A 25,538-nucleotide genomic window follows, 5' to 3' on the forward strand; every position below is an offset into this window, starting at 1 on the left:
CCGTCCAGAATGGGCTAATCATAGAATGCTATATATATATATATATATATATATATACAATTTACAATTTACAATTTAGGCATTTAGCAGACGCTCTTAATCCAGAGCGACTTACATTAAGCAAGAACAAAAAGCATGGGAGTACATCACATATGTAAAATGCATTTATCGCGAAACATGCGTAAGCTAAGAACGTGACTAGAATATACTCCATATACTCCATATACTCCAATATACTCCATTCTTCAGGAAAATAATGCGTAATCTATGCTCCCTCGCTCGACACACAGCATAGCAGATGTATGAACTCACGATGTATGCGTCACAGATCGACATTTGTGTACGCATAAATTACTCGAAATTAAGTCAAGTTAATTGCAGCACGGAAAGTATAGTAATCATGGCAACTGTCGCAATCGCAATTGGACAAAGTGAGTTTGACTCATTTAGACCTGAGGAGGCATCTGTGTCACCTTATAGATTATTAAAGGGGCATTCCACTCATTTTCAACATTTTACTATGTCATTAATATACCTTAGAGCCGTTGTGTGGAAATAATAAAAATGTCCCCCCATTCTGTGTTTCCTAGAACTGGAGATCTGAAAAAAATCATTAACATGGTGAAACACATCTTGATGATGTCATCAAGATGTGTTTCACCATGTTAATGATTTTTTTGATACTTACAGTTCTAGGAAACACAGAATGGGGGGACATTTTTATTATTTCCACACAACGGCTCTAAGGTATATTAATGACATAGTAAAATGTTGAAAATGAGTGGAATGCCCCTTTAACCACAAAAATAGCAGAGCGCCGCGCTACGAGCTTGGAGATCTGCTATTTTAGAAAAATCGTGAAAACGTGTGTGCAAATCTTTGAATATATATATGTTCTTTCACAGCAAACGTTTTAACTCATCTGGGGCGGGGTGTGTGTGTGTGTGACTGTGACTGTGTGTGTGTGTGTGTGTGTGTTTGTTGGGGGGGGGGGGGGGGGGGGGGGGGGCGGTAGAGGTCCCTGAAACAACATATTTTCAGATGGCGGTTGGCAGCCAATTACATATCATTTTTTGGAGTCCCTTGACATGATATAGTTTGAGCACCACCAAATCTTTTGATTTGGAAAAAGGCATTTTGTAGAATCAGTTCTCAGGTCGAAATGGGTTTAAGAAGTTCAGCTAATGTGTCAATAATAGTGCATTAACGTTTAACAGACAATACCCAGGGATAGAGACCCTGAAGAGCTGTCCCCCCCCTAGCCTGTGACAGAGAGACAGACAGAGAGAAAGAGAGAGAGTGATGACCAGGCCACTGTGAGTGATGGATACATGACGGCACAGGTTGAGGCCCGAGGGCCCATGGCCATCGAGGTGGGCCTTAACCATAATGGTGTGCTTAATTATGTGCACAGAGACACAGCAGGTCATTATTCAGACGCCCGGGACGCTAGGCCTCACCTGTCACCAAGAGATAAACAATCATAGTATACTGTACTACGTACGGTACCGCAGTGTTGATTTCGTCGACTAAAGAACCAAGACGAAAAATGTTCGTCGACTACCTTTTTCCACTGACGGAAACTAAACGGAAACTAAAATGAAAACTAAGCTATGATGACTAAAACCCAAGACTACATTTACTGACAATTTCATCACCATATAAAAACTAGACTAAAATGTTAGGAAGGGACAAGAGTTCCAGTCTAAGTCATTTTACAATTTGTTGCATGCTGAAAATAGCCGATAACCGAAAACTAAAATAGATATTTGCTGCCAAAAACAACAGCGACATGGACAGGGGAGGTATAACTTTAGGGTTATGGTAAACGTGGTATATACTATATAGTATACGGAGGACCAGGGTGACATAAATGTGGAACTGTCTTTGTTAGATTGTATAAGTATTCTTTTAGGTGACCAGGACACTGCTTTTTGTGAGACCATTTGGAGAGAATTTGGATGAGTCCCCTGCCCACACACGCACGCACACACACACACAGTCAAATGTAGAGCTTAAAGAATGTACACAGTCAATGGGAGAGACCAATAATCTACAAAGTATTGTGCATTCGAACCCTGTCCATGTCGCTGTTGTTTTTGGCAGCAAATATCTATTTTAGTTTTAGTCGTAGTCTCCCAGTGGCTTCACTGCCTTGTGGGGTAATTAAGTCTTTCTCACCATTAGATTACCAGCACTGACATGTCAAGTGACCGGCTTGATCTATCCGGAACAAGTCAGGGCATTTAGCAGCTAGGTGCAAAATGATGTCACGCGCAGCACCCTGTCCATGAGTTATGGGTTGACAGAGGAGACAAAGATGGCATGCAGGGGCATACAAGACAGACAGGGGCTACAGTGAAGGAAATATAGGGCAGACAGTCAACACATAAAGTAGAACTGACAATATGGAATCGTGGAATGTCAATAAAATGTATGAAAGAAAATGCATGAAAACTAAAAAAGAAAACAAGATATCCTATACAGGAAAATCTATAGGCATGTCCCGATCACGTAATTTTGCTCCCGGTCCGATTTGATTCGGAGCATCTGCCGATACCGATTTTTCCCGATCCGATATTTATATTTTATAGAACACGTTTATGCCATATCACAATAGTACAATGTCCCAAATCACAGACAATATCCAGTCATGATATGGATATAATATTGATACTAGGGATGTCCTGGATCACGTTTTCTGGCTCCCGATCCGATTCCGATGATTTGAAAATGATGTGATCAAGTGTAACCAAATGAGTAAACCGAATGTGTTGAATTGGTTAACACCTTAATTGTCCGGGGTTATTTAACCCATTTTGGGTGAGAACCCCTTTTGGTGTTTTAAATAATTTAGCTATTGAAAAATAGCAGATCTACAAGCTCGTAGCGCGCCACCGAGTGGCGCGCTACGAGCTTGTAGGTCTGCTATTTTTGAAAAATCGTGAAAATATTTATTTCAGAAAACTGGAGGATTTAGAAGATTTTTTAAGATGTTCGATGACGTCTCACTGTTGCGCAACATCGAGGATTGCACAACAGGCGCTCCCAGGCTGTGGAAGCGATGCGATCCGTTTTCATATCAATAAACTTTGTCTTTTGGACAAAACTCCGTCCTGGGCGTCGGGCGTTACTAATAGAAAGGACAAAGAACTTCGTCCTGGGCGTTCTTGGTGTCAAATGGACACTGAGGATTTCGCTGTGAATGCTTTGATGAGCAGTGAACGATGTTCGACGGTGAACAGAGAGACTAATCCAGGGGTCACCAACATGTCTGTAGACGGACAAATGTGTCCGTGGCAAAGACTTGGTCTTGTCCGTCGTACATTTTTGATTTTACACACCATTATAATGTTCTAATTTTTTATCATAACACCCACCCACTGAATGTCAGTCTCCAGGTTTTCTCCAGAATAAGTATGGCAATTATTTCTTATGACACTATGGCACATTAGGAGTCCAACTGGTACTAGTGGTTCTCAAATGTTGTATTTTCAAAGACCCCATTAACTCTGAGAGCGTTCAAATGGAACCAAACGGACCCGTAAGGGTCCGTTTGGTTCCATTTGAACACTCTCAGAGTTACAGACCTAGTGTTATTCAGGGCTATCTATGTGTTTCTGGTATTATTGTCAGTGGCGTGCACAGATAGACACTAGTTGGTGCTAGAGCACCTGCCATTTGCCCTCTGGACAGCAATGTGCCCTTTTGAAGAAGAAAAAAAATAATATATTTTTTGTACAGTGTACAGTGTACAGTATGTTGACCATGGTGACATTGATCAATTCTTGATAAAAAAGCTTCTAATATATTATTTATGCCCCAAAATCTATAAATGTCACACTATTAAGGCAACCGGCCGGTTCCACGCGCTGCACAAGGCGCCCTTTTTTTCTTCTTCACTTGAGCACCTGACCCTCTAAAGGTCTGTGCACGCCACTGATTATTGTCCACTCCTTTTGTATGTCCGTGGCAAAAAAAACCCGTATGTTGACAAAAATGTCCACCACAAGCCAACAACAACTTGGAGTATAGCCCTCCACACAGCCCTACCCACACGCTGTCTGCCATGGAGACTAACCTGCTGCATTCTGTGCTGGGCTTGGAGTATAGCCCTCCACACAGCCCTACCCGCACGCTGTTTGGTTCATGGAGACTAACCTGCTGCATTCTGTGTCGGGCTTGGACTCGGAGTAGTCCTCCACGCAGCCCTCCCACACGCTGTTGGCCATGGCGTTGCCGATGGCCGTCATCACCATGCTGAGCTCCACGGGCCAGTCGTCCAGGTCCAGGGAGCGGACGCGAGACAGGTGGGTGCCCAGGTTCCGGTGGATGCCCGAACATTCGATGCAGATCAAGGCACCCAGATTCAAACTGGCCCAGTCCGGGTCTGCGATGGATGGCCGGACGGACGAGGGGATTGTGTGGGGGGGAAGGTAAGAGAAAACGGTTATAAGGGACTTCAGATTATCCATTGATTCACTGCATGATCCCTAAGCATCACAAGTCATACTACTGTAGGTCAGGGGTTCTAACAACGTTTCTTTTGCACATCAAGATGTGCATCATTGATGCAAGATGTGCATCAAAAGTTCAAGACACTATGCAGTTAAATCATCAGTGTTAATTTATCAATTTTTAACTTCAAGAGTGTTTGACTATATTTTGTCTATTTTCTTCTCATGCCACACAGCTCACACACACACTCACACTCACAGAAAACAAACTTCCATTTACATTCAGGAATAAATAGAATTAGGGCCTAAAGTTCTACTCCTCTCCATTCAGCACCAGGTACCAGGGATAGCGCCCGCAGAAACGAGCACTCGCACGCCAACGCCCACACACTTACAGTATGCCGTCTGTTTTGCCGCCCAATTATTTTCAACTGTTTGATTCACGGGGTCTATTTTTGTCTTCTCTTCTGACTCCTGAATGTGTTGGGTAGCTCGGTAGAGAGCACAATAATACATTATAACTATGCCCTATGGCAGGGGTTCTCAATTATATCTGGTTTCAGTATTTATTTATGGTGTATTGTCTCTATTATTATTAAGGTTGTAGATTGTAGCAGTCAATTTATATTGGGGGTCGGGAGGGGACGGGGCGGGGGTCCCGAGACATTGCCAAAGCATTTCCGGGGGTCCCCGACCAAAAACGTTGAGGACCCCTGACCTATGGTACCCCTAGACCTAGAGACATGGCACTTGCGCTTCCACCAGCCCTGCTTATACGGGTCCATTTGGTCACATGTGTAACCTGGTATTTGTGACTTGCAATCCATACGATTTATGTCCCCTCCGGGATTTGAACCTGAGATTTGAAGTCCTGAGATTACTACTGCTGACAGAGATGTTACATTTTGAGATTCATGCAATACCTCGTGTGTCAGCCAGTAGTGAACCTACCCGACCCCAGGATGTAAATGTCTCGATACAATACAAGTGCAGGGAGACCAAACAAAAACAGATCTTGTACAATTTTGAAAAAGAAATACAATTTTGAATTATAAAAAAAAAGAGAAATGTATGGATTTGTTTTACTGTCTACATCAGTGGTTCTCAAAGTGGGGTCCGGGGACCCCCAGGGGTCCTTGAGGGAGTTCCAGGTGGTCCCCAGCCAAATGATAGTTTGGAACCAAATGGACCCTTATGGGTCTGTAACTCTGAGAGTGGACAAATTTATTTTGTAAAATCAATGTTAATTTAACTCTGGAACCAAATGGACCCGTCGGGGTCCATTTGGTTCCAGAGTTAAATTAACATTGATTTTACAAAATAAATTGGGGGTCCCAGAGATATAAATGCCATTAAATGGGGGTCCGTGGACTAATGGATGTCAAACCTGGGGGTCCTTGAAATTAAACGGGTTGAGAATCACTGCTAGAGCCGTAAAAGTATTCTCTTATGGGGGTCCCTGGCGTATCTTTTCAAATGGGGGGTCCGCAGGCTAATTAGTGCCGATTTGGGGGTCCTTGACATGAAAAAGTTTGGGAACCACTGGTGTACAATACATAACAGAGTACATGTTTATTGCAAATTCTGCTTTAACCCATTTTGGGCGGGAACCCCTTTTGGTGTTAGCATTATGTTATGCTTTAGCTATTGAAAAATAGCAGATCTACAAGCTCGTAGCGCGCTGCTATTTTTGAAAAATCAAAGACCGACTGACATAGAAACATAGCTTTTTCAGAAAACTGTCAGGATGTAGAAGACATTTTTTAGAATGGGTTAACACTTGAGCCGAGTGTGGACGGTGAAGTGTGGTGTATACTCACTGGGCGCGTCACAGTCCACACAGAAGCTGTTCCCCCTCACGTTCCTTACGGACTGCATTGTCAGTGCGTCACTTTGGCTGCCTAACCGAGACTGCAAGAAATGAAGGAAAAGAGAGAGGGGGCGGGAAGGTATATCATATCACCACATTAAAAGAAAGATTAAGAGCAGGCACATCATCATTGCTGGCTTCAAATAGGCCTATCTCACAGCCCGCTTTCCACGCCCACTTCCGGTAAATAGTGGTGTCTTTAACATGAGCATTTACACGTTTTTTTCTCTGGAGAATCTAAGTACATTTTCTAATGTAAAAATGTGACAGACCAATATTATTATGAAGCAAACAAGATGGTAAATCAGCTCGAACAGATAGAACAAACCTTACCTTGAGAAAACAAAAGTTGTAGACTTCTTAAATTACCTCGGTTAACATGTAGTGTCTATGGAGTGACGTCACGCTATCACCACTAACCCCGAAAGGGGGCGTATTAAGGGGGGCGGGGAAATTCTGTGAGAGCTTATTACAGAGAAAGTAATAGAAGGAGAGAAAAGCATCTTTAAAAAAAAGAAAAGAAAAAGCTTTGAGGAGAAGAGCGAGACGGAGGAGACGTATGAATATGAAAATGCGGTGCTGTCTCCCCCCCCCAGCGCACTGACACAGGCCGTGTTCTAGCTCTTGATGTCTGTCAGTTCTAATAAGAGATCTCCCACACTGCACTGCACCTGTCTGACAGCCTCCTGCATGTGACGGCTTTTACAGGGGTGAGGAGAGGAGAAGGGCAAGAGAGAGAGAGAGAAAAGAGGAAGGGAAATGTAAATGAGGCAACAGGAACAGGCGTGTCTGCTATTCCGAAACCAATTTTGGGGTGTGTGTGTGTGTGTGTGGAGGGGGGGGGGGGGGGGGGGGGGGGGGGGGGGGGGGCGCTCGTTTTGGTTCACTCAACGTGCTGTGTTATGTGCTAGGGTTTTTAAAACAAAAGCACTTGAGATTTATTGAGAACAAACAGCAACAGTGTGGCCTTTGAACTCGTGAGGTGCGCCACCAGAGTGAGCCACCATGCAGGTGAGTCAGTGCCTCACACATTGATGAGTGCTCCGCTTTGTGCCGCATTTTCACGATTTTTCAAAAATAGCAGATCTACAAGCTCAAAGCGCGGCACCGAGTGCCGTGCTATGAGCTTGTAGATCTGCTATTTTTCAATAGCTAAAGTATAACATAATGCTTAGTTAAAACACCAAAATGGGTTCCCGTCCAGAATGGGTTAAGGATGTAGAGAAATAAGTTTTTCACACTTTTATATCCGCGGTCATCATATGGGAATACCTAACAATCTAAGCCAAAACAATGGGGAAATTTGCATTTCCATTTTGGTGTATTTTTATATCAAAAGTCCATAAATATCCAATTGAATTACTTCCTTGTTGAACAAAAACGTGCTGCGTGATAACGTGTCGATTCCTGCATGAATAAAAATGAATCTTGATTTCATTCACCTGGTTGATTCCCATCGCTGCGCGTCCTCCAAACACAGCTGGTTTTGATTACAGAACTACTCCCTTTTTAATCTCATTCACGGTGACATAATCAGCACGCTAAAATATGTATCTGAAAACATCATAGGTTAAAAATAACCCACAGGCTTTGCTGTGACTTGTAAACAAACTGCCCGTGCGTGTGTGCGCGCACGCTCGCGTGCACGCATGTAGCAGAGCTACGACCCATAGCCTGAAGGGATGGGACGCTCTTCCGTTTCAGAGTGAAACTTCAAAATAAAATGCTCCAAAAAGCCATTGCACCCTGTCTATACGTTGCTGTTTGTTCTTTTCTTTTTTTTGCCTTTAGAACAGTGGTTCCCAAAGTGGGGTCCGGGGACCCCCAGGGGTCCTTGAGGGAGTTCCAGGGGGTCCGCAGCTAAATGATAGTTAGGAACCAAGTGGACCCTTATGGATCTGTAACTCAGAGAGTGTACAAATGGAATCTAACAGGTCCGTTTGGTTCCATTTATACACTCTTGAGTTAAATTAACATTTATTTTACAGCATGAATTGGGGTCTCAGAGATAGAAATGCCATTAAATGGGGGGGTCCATAGACTAATGCATGTCAAACTGGGGGTGCTTGAAATTAAAATGGTTGAGAATCACTGCTAGAGCCGTAAAAAAAATCTCTTATGGGGGTCCCTGGCATAACCTGACTCCGCCAGATGGGGCAGCAGAGAGTACACTGGGTTCCCCCCTCCTGCTCCCATCTGGGAACTCTCAGGCAGACTTGATGCTCCGGCCACCAAACGGCCTGGCCAATCAGCGGCAGCTAGAGGCGGGATCAAGGCATACACAGTCCTGCCTTGATCCCGTCCCATCTGGCGGAGTCAGGTTATCCCTGGCGTACCTTGACATGAAAAAGTTTGGGAACCACATGCTTTAGAGAAGAGCATGAGGGAAGGATGAGGATGCTGCAGTTAGCCTGTGATATCTCAGAATTCTACCGTTTGGTCTAACATCGATCTACGGCCCACCTTGTTCTTCATGCTCTCGCAAGACTGCAGGCTGGCGAAGATCTGGTTCTCGATCTCCTGGACCCACAGTTCCCTCTCCTCGAACGTTGGCGCCTCAAAGTTCCACGTCTGGCCCGTCAGCGACACGATGACGAACTCGAAGGTATCGTCTTGCTCTGGGGAAAATCAGACAGTGATGCGATAAGTATAGGGGCTAAATCCAATCAATTCAGAGATCCGAAGACATTTTTTTTTCCCCTGCCCGCCACGGTTTCACGCACCGTGAAAACTGTACACCTAGCCTGGCTTCTTGGCCAGACTCATCACACTCATACACTGTCGTGGATATGATATCCACCACAGTGTGATATGAGTAACGTAATCCGCCGAAGGCAATTTTCTGTTTTGCCACCGGCAGATTCGCGTCTGGCCACTGCGAGGCCACTGTACATCCTGCTTTGGAATTGAATTTGTATTTGCTTATCCATGTATGTAAAAGCAAATCACTTAGTTACCATACAGCAACATTGGTGTAACCAGCATCGCCGTGAAGCAGTTTGTTTATGTTTAATAATGAAACTAAGAAAGATCACAGCAAACCAGAAGCAGCGAGATCGCTCACGTCTGTTCTGGGCTTATCAAAGGAATATTTTGCAGCGCCCAGGCAGCCTGCACAGGTCATTCATCATCATCAACTTTTCTTTTTAAGCTAAAAATGTTTAAAACACTTTTTTGAAATAAAATAAACATTTCAATAACATCATAACAGCCATTTTAAATATTCCCACAGCCTTCTTTGGTATCAATACTTCTGAGCAATAATTATCTGCTACAGCCCCCCCCGGCGTGGCAGTGCATGGGGGGGGGGCACAGAAAAGAAACTTGCTTAGGGCCACCTTACTCCTAGAACCGGCACTGGGTGGGCACCTCAATGTCAAATTAGCTATTTTGGTCAAAATGTAATAATAATAATAATTTTTAAAAATGGTCTTAAGTAATGTAAAGCAGTGGTTCCCAAACCTTTTTACGCCAAGGACCCGAAAATTGACACTAATTAGCTTGCGGACCCACATTTGAAAAGATATGCCAGGGACATAAGAGAAGATTTTTACGGCTCTAGCAGTGATTCTCAACCCGTTTAATTTCAAGGACCCCCTAGTTTGACATGCATTCATTAGTCTACGGACCCCCATTTAATGGCATTTCTATCTCTGGGACCCCCAATTTATATTGTAAAAGTCCTGTTCATTTAACTCTGAGGGTGTACAAATGGAACCAAATGGAACCCATTTGTACACTCTCAGAGTTACAGACCCATAAGGGACCATGTGGTTCCAAACTATCATTTAGCTGGGGACCCCCTGGAACTCCCTCAAGGACCCCTGAGGGTCCCCGGACCCCACTTTGGGAACCACTGATGTAAAGTATGCTATACATGATTTGAACATGTACAGTACATCATTACTTAGTTCTATCCTTCAACTTCTTGTTTATGCCCCAAAATGACCGGATATACAGGTTTGGTAGCAATTTGTAGCAATTGTACCAGTAAGACGCCTGAGGGCAAGAAGCGTGCACGCATCCGCCTGGGCGACAGGCAGCTGCTGGGCGAGCGCTGGCGCTTTGGAATAACCCTATCTCACAGAATTTCCCCGCCCCCCTAAATACGCCCCCTTTCGGGGTTAGTGGTGATAGCGTGACATCACTCCATAGACGCTACATGTTAACAGAGGTAATTTAAGAAGTCTACAACTTTTGTTTTCTCAAGGTAAGGTTTGTTCTATCTGTTCGACCTGATTTACCATCTTGTTTGCTTCATAATAATATTGGTCTGTCACATTTTTACATTAGAAAATGTACTTAGATTCTCCAGAGAAATAAACGTGTAAATGCTCATGTTAAAGACACCACTATTTACCGGAAGTGGGCGTGGAAAGCGGGCTGTGAGATAGGCCTATTGGGGGTCAGATCAACATATGCGCCTGGGTGACAGCAGACTGCTGGGCGAGCGCTGGCGCTTTGGCATGGGGGCTTGGGGGGCAAGATCTTAATTTTCGGGCCTGTTCAGAACTCTAGCTTTCGCCGGCTGCCGGGTGCGGCTGCACTAATAACTTTGGGACAGGCTCTAGAGTTTAAATGGACAGGTATCAGTCAAAAGGGAGACTTCGAAGAGGATGGATGGATGTGGAAGGATCAACATATGGAATGTCAGAACAGGTCAGCTCCATATATGGAGATCTAAGGATTTGAGGTCAGATGTAGAGTAACATTTTGGACAAAACTTTTTTTACACTGAGGTGCCCAGATGTCCAAGGTGCCCACCTGTCCTGTTACCGTAAAAATTAGCTTTTCAGTTGTTTTCAGTGTGGCTTTGGGTTTGTTCATGAGAAGTACAAAAAAAGTACCTTTGAAGTTTTGATCATACACTTGTAAATAACAGACAGCAGAACATGTATGATTCATGTTCTGAGATTTTATGCAATTACACTCGTTACGTTTCAGCTCAGGGACTATATATTTTCTCTTTAATTACATAATATACCGGCATTGATATATATACCACAACATTACGGTTATAAGCAGGCACTCATAAATATGCACAATGCTTTATACCAATAATTATAACACATTTAACGCATTGTATAATGATACGTCAAGTATAGTAAATGCACTGTAATCTGCTTATAACGAACGCATGCACGCACGCACGCACGCAAGCACGCACACACACGTGTCTAAAATAGACATTTGAAATTCAAATGTCTTAGAAAATGTAAGTGACAAGTCATTGTGACAGTCAATAGCAGAACAAATAAGTGCTGTTCACTATAGAAAATGACAGTTTTGGGGATTTAGACTTAGAGGTAAAACAAAGAAAAATAAAATAAAAGTTATGCATTGAGACCAATTGGAGAACAGTAATTTGAAGGCTAGTATTCGCTATTTGCGTTGATTTGTATCCATTCACAGTTCCCCACTTTTTCCAGGTCCAGTTGGAAGCCCATTTGCTTTAATTGATTCCCAGCCTCTCCACAGGCTGTGGGGTATTAGTGTAATTCACCGCTCATCATTAACTAAGCGTTATGAAAATGTCACCTGTCATCTTGAGCAAAAGGTCTGACACAACATATGCTATAACACATGTCATAATGCCTCTTCTGTTCGGAAGCAATTCATTAACGCAGTACAGTACATTATGACTGATGTAACATCTTTGGTCTCTGCACATGCTTGAGCTCATAGCCAAACGATTTGTAATTACCTAATTATGTCTATGCAAATAGCGGGCTTATTTGCATAAACCATGTTTGAAGGACTGGAGGCGAGCAGACACAGGGGGAATAGTCGCTCCTACACTGCTTTCATCAACTGGCTACTGGGATTGGTGCTCAATATACTAACCGTTAGTGGTCATTTGATCCAATTCATTAATCAAGGGCGATGTTTTCTCATTAAGAAATTAGAAAACAACCTCACAAAAGGAAAAGCCTGCCCACTCAGTAGCAGAACAGTGGTTCCCCAAAATGTCATGTCAAGGATCCCCAAATTAATATGTATTTATTTTGGCGGCAGAGCCCCATTTTAAAAGAAAAGTGCCAAAAAAAAAACCATAAGAGAAGATTCATCTTTAGTTTAAAAAATATTTAAAAAAAAAATGCCAATCTACAAGCGCGCAATGTCTTGCATTGCAACACATTAAGCTTGTACAGTTGGAGGCCATCGATATTGTCCTTTTCTTTTTGCTGAGGTTTGCGTGATCTGCGCAAAAGGACAGTTAACCCATTTTGGGCGGGAACCCCTTTTGGTGTTTTAAACATTATGTTATAATTTAGCTATTGAAAAATAGCAGATCTACAAGCTCATAGCGCGCCACCGAGTGGCGCGCTACGAGCTTGTAGGTCTGCTATTTTTGAAAAATCGTGAAAATATTTATTTCAGAAAACTGGAGGATTTAGAAGGATTTTTTTTAAATTTTGAGGTCAGGCCTAAATGGGTCAAATGATAAGGGACAATATCGGTGGCACCCAACTGTAGATTGGCTATTTTTGAATAGCAAAACATACAATAGGGCCCAAGTTATTTAAACTGTTCCTCATTTTCCTGGGGACCCCTTGGAACCCCCTCAAGGACCTCTGGGGGTCCTTGGACCCCACTTCAAGAACCAATTGGCATGTATACGTATGACCAATAAACAGCTGGGATATGCTATAGTATCAGGTCATTCAATCTGAAAATTAAATGTCCCAGTCCTCTGTAGAAATCATAAAACAATGACCAATTCATGGGTCGACAAGATTGCCAGACGGGTCACCTGAACAGAGAAATGATTACAGTTTATATTTCGAATCAATTTCAGCCTCCTTGATGGGAGCCCATAGCCACAGTCCAGGGCAGTGACAGTGCCGTCAAATGACAGATGTCTGACACACTCCACTAATGTAGCCATCCTTATGCTCTGGTGGATGGCTATCTCTTCGGGGTGAAAGCAATAATCCAATTAGCTTGACACCGACTTCAATTATCTGATTTAGTTTGTGCCATCGACTACAGGTTACAAACAATCAATACAGTCTTGGAAGCCTCTTTATTTCGGACCCGCAGTGTTGAAAGTCTTTATTTTGGTGCGGCATTTCAAGGTGCTTAGCGGAGATTAAAATATAATTCTAGCCCATTTGAATCGAGTAATTAATTTGGACGACCGTAACGTCGCTTTACTTGGGAGATTGAAACAACACCACATTTCAATCAGACACAGAATTGGGAAAACAATTTCGGCTAACTGTAATTACACACGATGGCATTTTCTTCGACACTGCGCTGTTCAGAATTACTATACACAGTCAAATCTGAGTTTAACTCTGGAAAATATTACAGTACAAATGGACCCTTACAGTTTTATGTGTTAAAATAAAATTAGTACTCTAGCTTTTGCTGCGGCATTATGTGGTTCTCCTTAAAGACTCAAAAAAAGGTATTACACGACGTGATTTCATCTTTTCACAAACCTGAACAAAGCTAATTATTCTGTTGGTTGGCCAGGCAATAAATTGGAAGCATTAAAACACTTTCATTATGGAGATTAAAAAAGCAATGGATGGCCGACTTCTTAAACTGATGAGTATACAAGGGGAAACAAATCTAATTCTCTGAGCGTGGTAGGTGGGGCACATGCAATTCTACACTTATTGTACATACTTAGGTTAGGGGACAGGAGACCGTATGCACGTCCGTCCTCCTTACAACAATGTCAGCATTACACAAAGCGTCACGCGATAACAGGCGGAAACCTGTACAAAACTGTTACTTTTCAGGGAAGAACATGTTTGAACCCGTCTGTGTTCCATTGGACCCAATGTAGTAATTTTGACACAAGCGCTTGTTTATACTATACTAATATTCATTGCGACCACAGGTCCCAGATTACTATGAAAACCTTCATTTTTGCGACAGTAGGTCGCAGATTACTATGAAAACCTGCATTTCATGTCAGTCACACCTCATGTCAGTCCGTCAGTCACGCCTCGTGACGACACTGACCTCATCAAACCCTGGATAGCCATACATAGAGAAGACTGGATGATCACCTAGATCTGCACATTATGGAGCCGGCCAGCAACTCTACATCTGACCTCAAACCCTTAGATCTCCATATATGGAGCCGGCCAGCAACTCTACATCCGACCTCACTGACACCATGTTGATCTGACCTCATCAAACCCTTAGATCTCCATATATGGAGCTGACTTGTCCTGACATTCCATATATTGATTCCATCCCCACCCGTCCTTCCTCTTCGATGTCTCCCTTTTGACTGATACCTGTCCATTCAAACTGTAGACCGGCCTGCCCCCAAGTTATTAGCGCAGTCGTGCTCGGCAGCCGGCGAAAAAAACTAGAGTTCTCAACAGGCCCGGCCCTACCTGGGCCCTAACTATGGGCCCTAACTGGGCTGGCCCGAGGCCCCGGCATGGCCTTACTAATTAGCCCACATTTCCTACCCAGCCCGAAAACGTCCCAAAAAATAATAAATCCATATATGGGCATTCCCAGACGTGTTGTTTTAGCACAACCTCGCCCTCTTACTGGTAAAAAAGTAAACGCATAGACAGCCATGAGACTACTCTAGTCTCAACCTGGCGCCTCATTTTCAAATTCCTTATGAAAATAAAAAATAAAATAGAAATAGCAAAAATATTGTTTGCTACTTTAGCCAATAGTACCAAGTATATAATAAGGCATTTATTGATGGAAAAACAAACGAACTTAAAAAGATGGAATATGGAGATACTAGGTTTCTGCCAAGACAGTGACAGCACAGATACAGGTCACACTGCTATTGCTTTTTAACCCATTTTGGGCGGGAACCCCTTTTGGTGTTAGCATTATGTTATGCTTTAGCTATTGAAAAATAGCAGATCTACAAGCTCATAGCGCGCCACCGAGTGGCGCGCTACGAGCTTGTAGGTCTGCTATTTTTGAAAAATCGAAGAACCACTGACATAGAAACATAGCTTTTTCAAGAAAACTACACACAGAGTAGTCCCAGCTCCACTTTTGAACACGACGACGACATAATTCCATTCCATGTAAACCACGCGACGCGTATAGGGTCAAAGTGTCCGTCCCCTCAAAGACAATCGAATATGAGCATGAGCGAATGGCGTGCCGAGCCATCGCTGCTTCACGATGAGGTGCTGAGACAGAAAGCCATTAGCGCTCCTCCTGATCTCACCCAAAACGGTTGCAGATAACCCATTCGGGTTTTTTTTTTTCCTAAATCATGAGAATTTTCGGAAAGATTTGAGGCACATTTTAACGATTTTTCAAAAATAGCAGACCTACAAGCTCATAGCGCGCCACTCGGTGGCGCGCTATGAGCTTGTAGATCTGCTATTTTTCAATAGCTAAATTATAATATTATAGTATGTAACACCAAAAGGGGTTCCCGCTCAAAATGGGTTAGCGCGTCGTCTGAAAGAGGAAACGATCACACTCGACCCGCCACATCAGCATTAAGCCCCCCCCCCCCCCCCCTGACCATCTGTACATAATATGCCTGTGACACCATCAACAAGTTCTCTCCAATTAGAAGTGAATTAGCATGACCAGGTCAGTGGGCGGACACGAGGAAAGAACAATCTAAGAGCCATGCCAGGCCAGGACCCCACTGTGTGTTGAGGAGACCGGGGGAAATTATGATTTGCTTTAATCCATTCAGGACGGGGGGAAACCCATTTTGGTGTTTTTATTAAGGATTACGTTATACTTTAGCCATTGAAAAATAGCAGATCTACAAGCTCATAGCGCGGCACCGAGTGCCGCGCTATGAGCTTGTAGATCTGCTATTTTTTTGAAAAATCTTGAAAATGTGGCGCAAATCTTTGAATGTATATTTTTAACATTTTTAACTGAAATCTTTGCTCCTGGGAGGTTCCTGGAATAACACATTTTCAGGTGGGGGTCGGTGGCCAATTACATAATCATGTTTAGGGTCCTTGACATAAAATACTGAGCACCACTGATATAGAAACATGGGTATTTCATAAAACTGTCAGACATATTTTAAATGTCGACGTCAGGCCTAAATGGGTTAATTAACATGGTACAATAAAAAGTAAATTAGAGCGTAATGGCCATTGAGCTGGGAAGAGATGGGGAAACGGGTTAAGAGAGGAAGATGTGTTCTCCACCGCCTATATCCACCGTTTACATGCGTCATAAAACTGTCAGGAGATGTTTTTCGTCAGTCAGAAAACACAATACAGCACGCAATAAAAAATTGCGTGCAAATTGCGTCTCTGTCGGGTGGAAACTTCATTATGTCCCAAACTGTTACCTTTCAGGATTCATTTCATTTTTTTTGTTGTATCTTCATCCTTTTATAGCTATTTTGAATATTAAAAGGGCTGGCATTATAAGCTGAGGCTTCTGCCAAACACTCCCTTTTGGTCAACAAAAAAACCCATTGTATAAGGTGTGTTTATTTTAAATGACCAATACACTTGAACTTGAACTTGAGCTTGTGGATCTGCTAGTTTTGATACTTAGTGTGAACTTCACACAAAGAAAGTATCAAAACTAGCACTAGTGTGATCAAGAAGGTCGTTGCTTTATGATATAAAAGAAAAAAGAACAAAAACAAAGTGTGTGCGTGTGTGTGTATTTATGGTTGGTGCAGAATCAGTGTTGTATTCTCATAAAAAAATAAAAATAAAATACAAATCTTAATATCTACATCATACATGCCATTTATTATTTGAGAATCAAGCTGATCCCTGATAGAAATGGGGTTTCCCAAGCCTATGGTGAATCCCCATTGCTGTGTATGTGGCATGGGACACAGCAGATGCTAAAGTGCAGAGCAGCTGACCACAGATTAGCACCTCTGGGGGTTGACGAGGTGCTGAGCCCAGCTGTGCTTTCTCTATGGCAGTAAGAAACACGCCATCTTTCTCCTCTTTGAGCGCCCTAACCCCGCGCCCGGAGATTGATTCGAAGAGTGTCTCAGAGATGACTTACTAAACCTTTCTCAGCCTTCGGGACTCTTGTCCCTGTGTGTGTGTGTGTGTGCGTGTGTGTGTGTGTGCGTGCGACTGTGCACAGCTCAAAAGGTGAGCTATAGTTTTGGTATGTATGACGTTGTGTTGTATACGCGCACGCATCGGGACAGTCACTTAAAGAAGTGCTCGCCGTTCCCGTGAATTAACGAGCAGTTGGGAAGAACAGGGCAAGGCGGTGCCATCTGTAAATGTCAGAGGCACCGCTTGCTCATTTTACACATCATTAAAGCCAATATTCCTAACCTGTATCAGAGCAATCAGGAGCAGGCCATTACTGCGACAGGGGCCCCCGGGGAAACCACCGCCAAACTCAGAACGGAGAAAACAGGGGGAGAGAGAGAGAGAAAGACGGAGAGAGCGAGTACGGTAGCAGGAAAAAGATAGTGTATAGGCTACTATCCGTCTGACACACATACGTGCGCCTAAACAATTGTACATTATGTACGCTCACGTGCGAGGGAGCGTGGACACGCTCGTGTACATGCACACTTCCATGCACGTGTGTGTACACAGCCATACAAAAAGGAGAGCACTACCCACAGCGGCAAAAACCACACATGGAATCAGCACGCGTACCTCTAAACAGCTTGTGCATTTAGCGACGGCACAAAATGAAACGGCGGCCAATTATACGTGTATCTGTGGGCAGTGTGCATGGAGCTCAAATGAGAATCTTGTTATTCTTTTCCCTCAGTGCTGTGGCATTCAAAAAAGCTAAGCCATTACAGGAAGCCGAGGCTCCAGGGACAGCTTTGGGAAATGAGAGCGACGAGTCAGGGTAGTGACAAAACAAAGTATTGAGATAAACACCCACCATTAGAGGCAGGCAGTTAAACCTCCCATTTCCTAATCCTCAGCTGGACGCCAGAGAGTATTAACCCTTGGTGTACTGAGGTGCAGGACACCAGGACTCTGGGTTACACTGGCGCTGCATTGAGGACTCTAGAAGTGATATAGACTCGAGTCAACTATCTTTGCGACTCTGGATTTGACTCGGACAAAAATAATAAATACTTAGGCTTCGCTTATTAATGACTTGAGTTGAATTGACTTAACTCATTGTCTGCTGCAAGGTGGCGACAGAGGCCAGTTAGCTGTGCCACGCAGAATACGGCAGATTTGCTTTTAACACCTTAGTAGCCCGGAACTATTTAATCCATTTCATCCATGTGCCCATCATTTATAGCGCCCGGACCACTTTTACCGGCGCACCGGAAGTTGCTGTGCATGTCTGTGTAGCAGCTAACAATAGCCACACCACTCTAGAGTCGATCGACAACAACGGGAGACAAGAATAAATCTATCGCGACTAGCGACTGGACCGCGGAAGGCCGTCAAACACAGGATACACGTCCGGCTTGGGCGGCCATCTTAGATGCTAAATAACTAGCGTCAATGCTAGCGAGCTAAAATGACGCCATCCTTGCTCTAGAAAGCGCCAATGTTCCAATCGGGATCACCGGATAATCAGCAAAGACCTCCGAACATCGCGCGTTCTATCAAAACCATGGAGAGCTCCGTAGATTTAGAGTTATTCAGCTTTTTAGTCCGGCTGTATACAAGAAGTGGATCACTGAATAAGGAAAGGCCAAGCCAAAAAAGAAGAAAAATAAATCAGCGATCCGGTTTGATATCAATAATAAAGATTATCTGACGGAACATTCCGCCAATAGCGGTTTCCGGTTGGATTCTAATTGACGTAACGTTCCGTCACGAGCAGTACATTTGTTAATATGTCGGGAGCGTTGCGATCAAAAGTCAGAAATCACATCCGAACCTCGAATGGATGATCAAAACCGTGGACAGCGCTCGTAGGTTCATAGATAATAGCCATAGAACAGGGGTGCCCACACATTTATGACGTGAGATCTACTTTCAAAATGACCAGCTCAACAAGATCTACCCACTGAAAAAATAAGTGTACCATTGCTGACAATAGTTTGGAATAGGGATGACAGGCAGTTTCTGCTGTCAAAATATGTCCCCCCCGTATTTAACTTAAACACCCAATGCATTCTCAATGGCAATAGCAAACTTTGCCATGCTACTAGTCCTACATACTTACACCTAGAAACCCCATTCAAACCTATTTAGGTTCATCTTACGGTGGACATGTTTGCCTGAAAATAAATCTTTGAAATGTTTCATAGTTTTAGAAATATATAGTGCAAGGACACTTCGACACCAACTCTGGGGGAGCCCGGGTTCGAACTGGCAACCTTGCAGTTACCATCCAGCCACTCTACCCCCTGAGCCACCGCCGCCCTGTTTTGGTTTGGTTTGACTATAGTTTATGACAGAATGGAGAGAGAAAGCTAAATTCATTGACAAAGTACATTTGGAATTTGTCACCCATCCTACACACCCTATATAATAGAAGATCTTACTTTGAATGGTGCTCTATGGGGGCTGTGCGCAAAAATCCTGGTGCTGGGGGTGACGATATCAATAAAGCACATTAAATGATGGAGAATTCCGTCAGAAGCAGACAGCGGTTGGATTTTTTGGATGACGGAATATGTGTTAACTTGGGGTATTATGTGACTTTATCACACATAAGGTACATGGGGGAAAGGGACATGAAGCCAAAATGTTTGACTTAGAACTTGAATTTGGCACTAGAGATTCACTAAATATTTTAGGCTAAAAGACTTCATTTTCTTATACTTCAGTGATGCCTGTATTTCTCAAACTGGCCATCCCAGAAGTTGCCAGAGGTCAGATTCAATAAAAGCCTATATCTTCCCTCACAGTTTGTAAGCAGACCAGTCGGTCACTGTTAACTATTCTTGCCGGGGAATTCTTCAAAATAAAGGCGCTAGATTGCAAGCAGATGAGGCAGACTTTACTCTGAAAAGCCCCGCCTTCCATACCCCCCCAAAACCCGGGAGGCATAATCTTCCGTTCTTTCCTCACGTTGGTACATCTAAAGTCTCTCTAGAAGCGTTTATATTACAATACAAACGAGAGGCATGCTGAAGTCAGAAATGAAGACAGAACATTGCCCTTTTGGTCAAAACCATGGAGAGCCATGGTTTTGACCATTTAGAGTTATGAGCCATTCTAAATGGAGCCGTAAACAAGGAAGTGAACGGCGGTGCGCATGCGCGAAACACAAGGAGTACGCTGAAGAGGGAAAGGTCAACCATATATCAATAAAAAAGGCCTAAAGACGCCTATACACGTCCAAGGCACCACGTGGTTTCGACTCTAAAGGCGTGTATACACGTCCACGAACGTCCTTAGCATAATTAATATTAGTAGACTGTGCATATATTCACCTGTATACTCATTATTTATAATAAGTCTATTAAAACTCCATGAACGCCACTTACCATAGGGGGCGGTAGGTGGCCAGTGAAATAAGCAGACATAGTAGGTAAGTAAGTATCAGCCATTTTGTGCCGTGCCCGTGACCCTGGCTGTGTTCTGCCAAACGGACTATTAATGTGGTTAGTGCGACCTCGAATTAATGTTTTATTAAGCGCCGAACAAGGGCCGTTTCTTCCAGAGATGCTAGCGCTGGCTAGCGACGGAAGCTAAAATAAGGTAAACAATATTTTAATAATTCTGCATTCATGTTTTTAGCAAATCTAGCCTTCTCGGCTATGGCTACCTGTGCATTATTAAATGAATCTCGTTATGTCGTTAACAGCATCCAAGGAGTATACTGTCTATTGATAAACTGTACAGATGTTCACTCATTCAGTGTTTATTCAGTGTTTATTAACAAGGTATGTTTTTTTCTGGTATCCAACCCCTGGTTATATGGTTTTATGGTTCATTGGGTTCACGCAATGTTCTACAATTTACAATTTACAATTTAGGCATTTAGCAGACGCTCTTAATCCAGAGCGACTTACATTAAGCAAGAACAAAAGCATGGCATACATCACATATATAAAACGTAGTTATCATGAATCATGCGTAGACTAAGAACGTAACAGTGGAGTATCTATGTAAACTATACATACTATACTATACTATATAATATATTATACATGTGTACTATAAAGTGCTATGACTACATGAAGTGCAATTCTAGAGCTGTCTACGTAACAAGCTATAAGTCTGTTTAAAATACTATCTAAGTCTACATAATGTGCTAGATAATCTGTTGGATTCATTGTGAGGTTGACTTATATATTAGTTTTTAAGGCTATGGACCAGAGCTATATGACATACTGCAAGTTGGAGAATACAGAACAGAAATAGTCAAAACTGAATGAAGAAATGGTAACAGCAGCAGTAGTCTTTATATATTCTACCATGGCCAAGAGAGGCATAAAAATGGATCTGTTAACAGCCCTAATGGCTCTGTGTGCATAAACTATTTAGAGTAAGATTACGAGGGGAACACTTAACCTCTTAAGCCAAAGTAAAGTTTACAGATACCTTGTATTTAGACCACCATTGGGCACCTTGTGAACAATTAGTCTTGCTTATAGAGTAATAAAGCTAAATCTAATTCTAGAAGTTAGATTCCTATAAAAAGCTGATAGAAGTATACAGAGTATTCCACACAGCAGGACAATAGTTTTTAATACTATTCCAATAATAATACCAGCAAATAAGCATGTAAATCTAGGAATATTGTAAATTGTTTAATGTGCATGGTTTTAAATGTGTCTACCACATTATGTTTAATCATCATTCTTCTACATTCAGTGCCACCTGTTGGACAGAAAGTGTTGTGCAGGTGCCAGAGAAAAAGGTCAAATAAAAGAATAAATAAGTGTGTGCGTGTCAATGTGCACGTCGGATAAAAAATGTTAAAATAAAACATATATTTACAAATTCCAGAAAGGCTATGACTCATTTCAAGAACAACCTTTTATGCTTTTTAGATAAAAAAAACCAAATAATAATTATTACATAATACACTTCCTGAACTTGTGGAAAGCAAATTGAGGGCAAAAAACTCAAACTCAAGTTCGTCTTAAGAGAAAGTGCCAATACTGCACAGAAGTATTATACAGATTGAACCGATGCATAAGAAGGTGCATGCAAGATGCAAGCGTAAACAGTTTTCATTAAATACTTTTAATTGACAATTGAGCTTTCAGAAGTTCTCTCTCGCTGACTGCTGTGACCCTGACAAGAGTAAATATCCTCATCTGTAAAGACCACACCTCACTTCCTCTCACACACTTCCATCTCTCCGTCTCTCGGTCTGGTCCTGTCTGCTCCCACTGAACACGTGTTTGCACCGCCAAACAATGAGCACTTGATACACTTTCTTTAACCCATTTAGGCCTGACCTAAATTTCTTTTTTTAAATATATTCTAAATCCTCCAGTTTTCTGAAATAAATATTTTCACGATTTTTCAAAAATAGCAGACCTACAAGCTCGTAGCGCGCCACTCGGTGGCGCGCTATGAGCTTGTAGATCTGCTATTTTTCAATAGCTAAATTATAACAATGTTTAAAACACCAAAAAGGGGTTCCCACCCAAAATGGGTTAACCCGTTTAGGACCTGCATTTTATTCCTAAATCCTGACAGTTTGATGGAAAAACCTCAGTTTCTATGTCAGTGGTTCTCAAACTATTTCATGACAAGGACCACCAGAAATTGTACGTAATTGGCCGCCGACCCCCCCCCCCATCTGAAAATATGTTGTTCCAGCCTTCCAGGCCCCCCCCCCCCCCCCCCCCAGAAGCAGAGTTAAAAACGTTCGCTGTGAAATAATATATATCCAAAGATTTTTCACACGTTTTCACGACTTTTCAAAAATAGCAGATCTACAAGCTCGTAGCGCCGGCACTACGAGCTTGCAGATCTGCTATTTTTCCAACAGCTTAAAAGTTTTAAATAATGGTTAAGGTGGTTGAAAGCTATAACGGACACAGATCCCGTTTCCCGTCCCAAATGGGTTAAAACAGAAATACATTAATGACGCTCGCTGACAGTCTGCATTAATCAGAGGGGGCTCCCCCTGAACACAACTCTTTATCGGCCATCGATTTTCCAGTGGGTTTATGGCGAGCGGCGCGCCGAGAGAGCTCGTCGTGCGAGCGGGCTGCTGAGAAACACATTACGGGGCTGTCAGTTGTCTCGCCATGCATCCTGCATCATTCTTTAAGCCATTTTGGGCGGGAACCCCTTTTTGGTGTTTTAAACATTATGTTATAATAATTTAGCTATTATTTTTTGAAAAATCGTGAAAATATTTATTTCAGAAAACTGGAGGATTTAGAAGAATGTCTTTAATTTTTTTTTTTTTTTTAAACCTTTTGGTGGTTACATACATTATGTTATAATTTGGCTTTTGAAAAATAGCAGATCTACAAGCTCATAGCGCGCCACCGAGTGGCGCGCTACGAGCTTGTAGGTCTGCTATTTTTTGAAAAATCGTGAAAATATTTATTTCAGAAAACTGGAGGATTTAGAAGAATTTCTTTAAAACATTTTTTTTCTTTTAGGCCAGAATACAGGCTTAATAATTAAATATTTTCATGATTTTTCTAAAATAGCAGACCTACAAGCTCGTAGCGCGCCACTCGGTGGCGCGCTACGAGCTTGTAGGTATATATATTTAAATATTTAATTCAGAAAACTGGAGGATTTAGAAGAATTTCTTGACATTTTGAGGTCAGGCCTAAATGGGTTAAGCACATGAGAAGTTCATTACACCACACAGCTCTGACAGCGCACGGGATTTCAGGTACTGTGTTCGTTGTACATGTCCTTGGAGGAAACGTAGCACGGTTGACATATAGCATAGGATTCGCACGCTTTCCATATAATCGTGCCATTTACACTGAATTCACGTAAATATATATATTTTTAACCACTTCCAGCCACCCTCTAAACTGGACGAGAGTTGTCTCTGTACTCCGACTGGTGTTTTTCCGTCTACACCAAAATGTCTTTGCCAAAAATAGACGAGCTACACGATGCAAGTTGTGACGCGTCGTGAGCTTGTAGATCTTCTATATATCTATGTATCTTCTATATTCCGTATTCTGGTGCGAACCAAAAATATATTTTTGGTTCCCACCAGAATATGGATGTATGGACAACATGAATGGGGTTTTCTGTTTGAAAAGAAACAAACATCTTGTGAGTTAGCTAGGGTCATATTTTCAAAATGAAACATTCTGAGGGGTAACTCAAACTTGTCTATATTGCCGGCAGTGTGGCTTCTGTCGCATCTCTTTCACAGAGTCTTGGAAATATGACACGATAGGAAAAATGAATTTCACCCACTTTTTTTTTTCTTGTAAAACTGTGATACATGTGACAATAAAGATTCTAACACAGCAACAAGATTTAAGATGGATGTCTTAGAACATCTCGTTCTTTCAATGCCACTTTCGGCGGGCCGCGGTTACCGATGATAGCTCAGCAACAGTTCCTCCAGATTCCCTTGGAAATCCTGTATGTCCCGTGTTGACTACAACGATTTCTCACCTTAAGACACTCACGCTACTTTGATTTATGATGCTTCAGAACTACTAAAATTCAATTTCAGCCTGTATTCTGGGCTTCTGATTGCCCTGTAAATGAGATAAACTGATCGCAATTTATTCAAGGATGCTACCTCTCTCTCTCCTCTCTCTCTCTCTCTCATGTTCTATCATCGGGAGCCACAACTCGCATCCTAGACTTGAGTGACTCCAACATTTAAGCAATATGTCTGTATTCCAGAAGCGTTCAGTAGAACAGACAAGCTGATGCTAATAGAAAATCGCACAGAGACAAAAGAAAGACAAAAAAAAAAAAAAAAACGATTGTTTGATGGAGTGAAAAACTTTCGGAATCTACCTGCTGCACAGTCAAGGAGATAAGTTAGTTTTTTTTCTACATGTATATTCAAATATAACCCTTTCTACATTTATTTCAATTATTCAAACAGCGAGGTAATTTACAAACGGTGATGTGATGATGTGGATCCATCCAGCACCCCAAGTCCCTAATGCCAGCCATCACTCACAGAAGGCTCTAACTAAAGCCATTACCGGGGGATTCTGATAGCGAAGGTCCATTAGCAACTACGTAATGGCATCTAAGGGAGCACACAACATTTAGCAAAGAATGGTGAAAGGGAAGGTCCCAACAGAATTCCAAGACCAAAAACTTGATAGTATTGGCTTTACACCAGCACGCCATTTAACCCATTTAGACCTGAGGAACGATTCTATAAATGCCTTCTAAATCATGACACTTTTCTGAAAAACCCTGTGTTTCTATATCAGTGGTTCT

The 25,538-nt window shown here is 42.5% G+C and overlaps 1 protein-coding gene across 1 annotated transcript in view; it reads right to left on the minus strand.

The window, feature by feature from the left end:
- agap3 (ArfGAP with GTPase domain, ankyrin repeat and PH domain 3) overlaps positions 1 to 25,538 on the minus strand; it is a gene marked incomplete at its 5' end in the record, with an annotated part of 106,508 nt that overhangs the window by 12,298 nt on the left and 68,672 nt on the right. The window contains 3 exons of the mRNA XM_079530317.1: positions 4,162 to 4,390; positions 6,278 to 6,368; positions 8,791 to 8,945. Coding sequence (XP_079386443.1) covers positions 4,162 to 4,390; positions 6,278 to 6,368; positions 8,791 to 8,945 — 475 coding nt within the window. The remainder of the gene's footprint in view (positions 1 to 4,161; positions 4,391 to 6,277; positions 6,369 to 8,790; positions 8,946 to 25,538) is intronic.

This window comes from Electrona antarctica, assembly GCF_951216825.1.
Source record: "Electrona antarctica genome assembly, chromosome: 19".
Classification (NCBI taxonomy): Eukaryota; Metazoa; Chordata; class Actinopteri; order Myctophiformes; family Myctophidae; genus Electrona; species Electrona antarctica.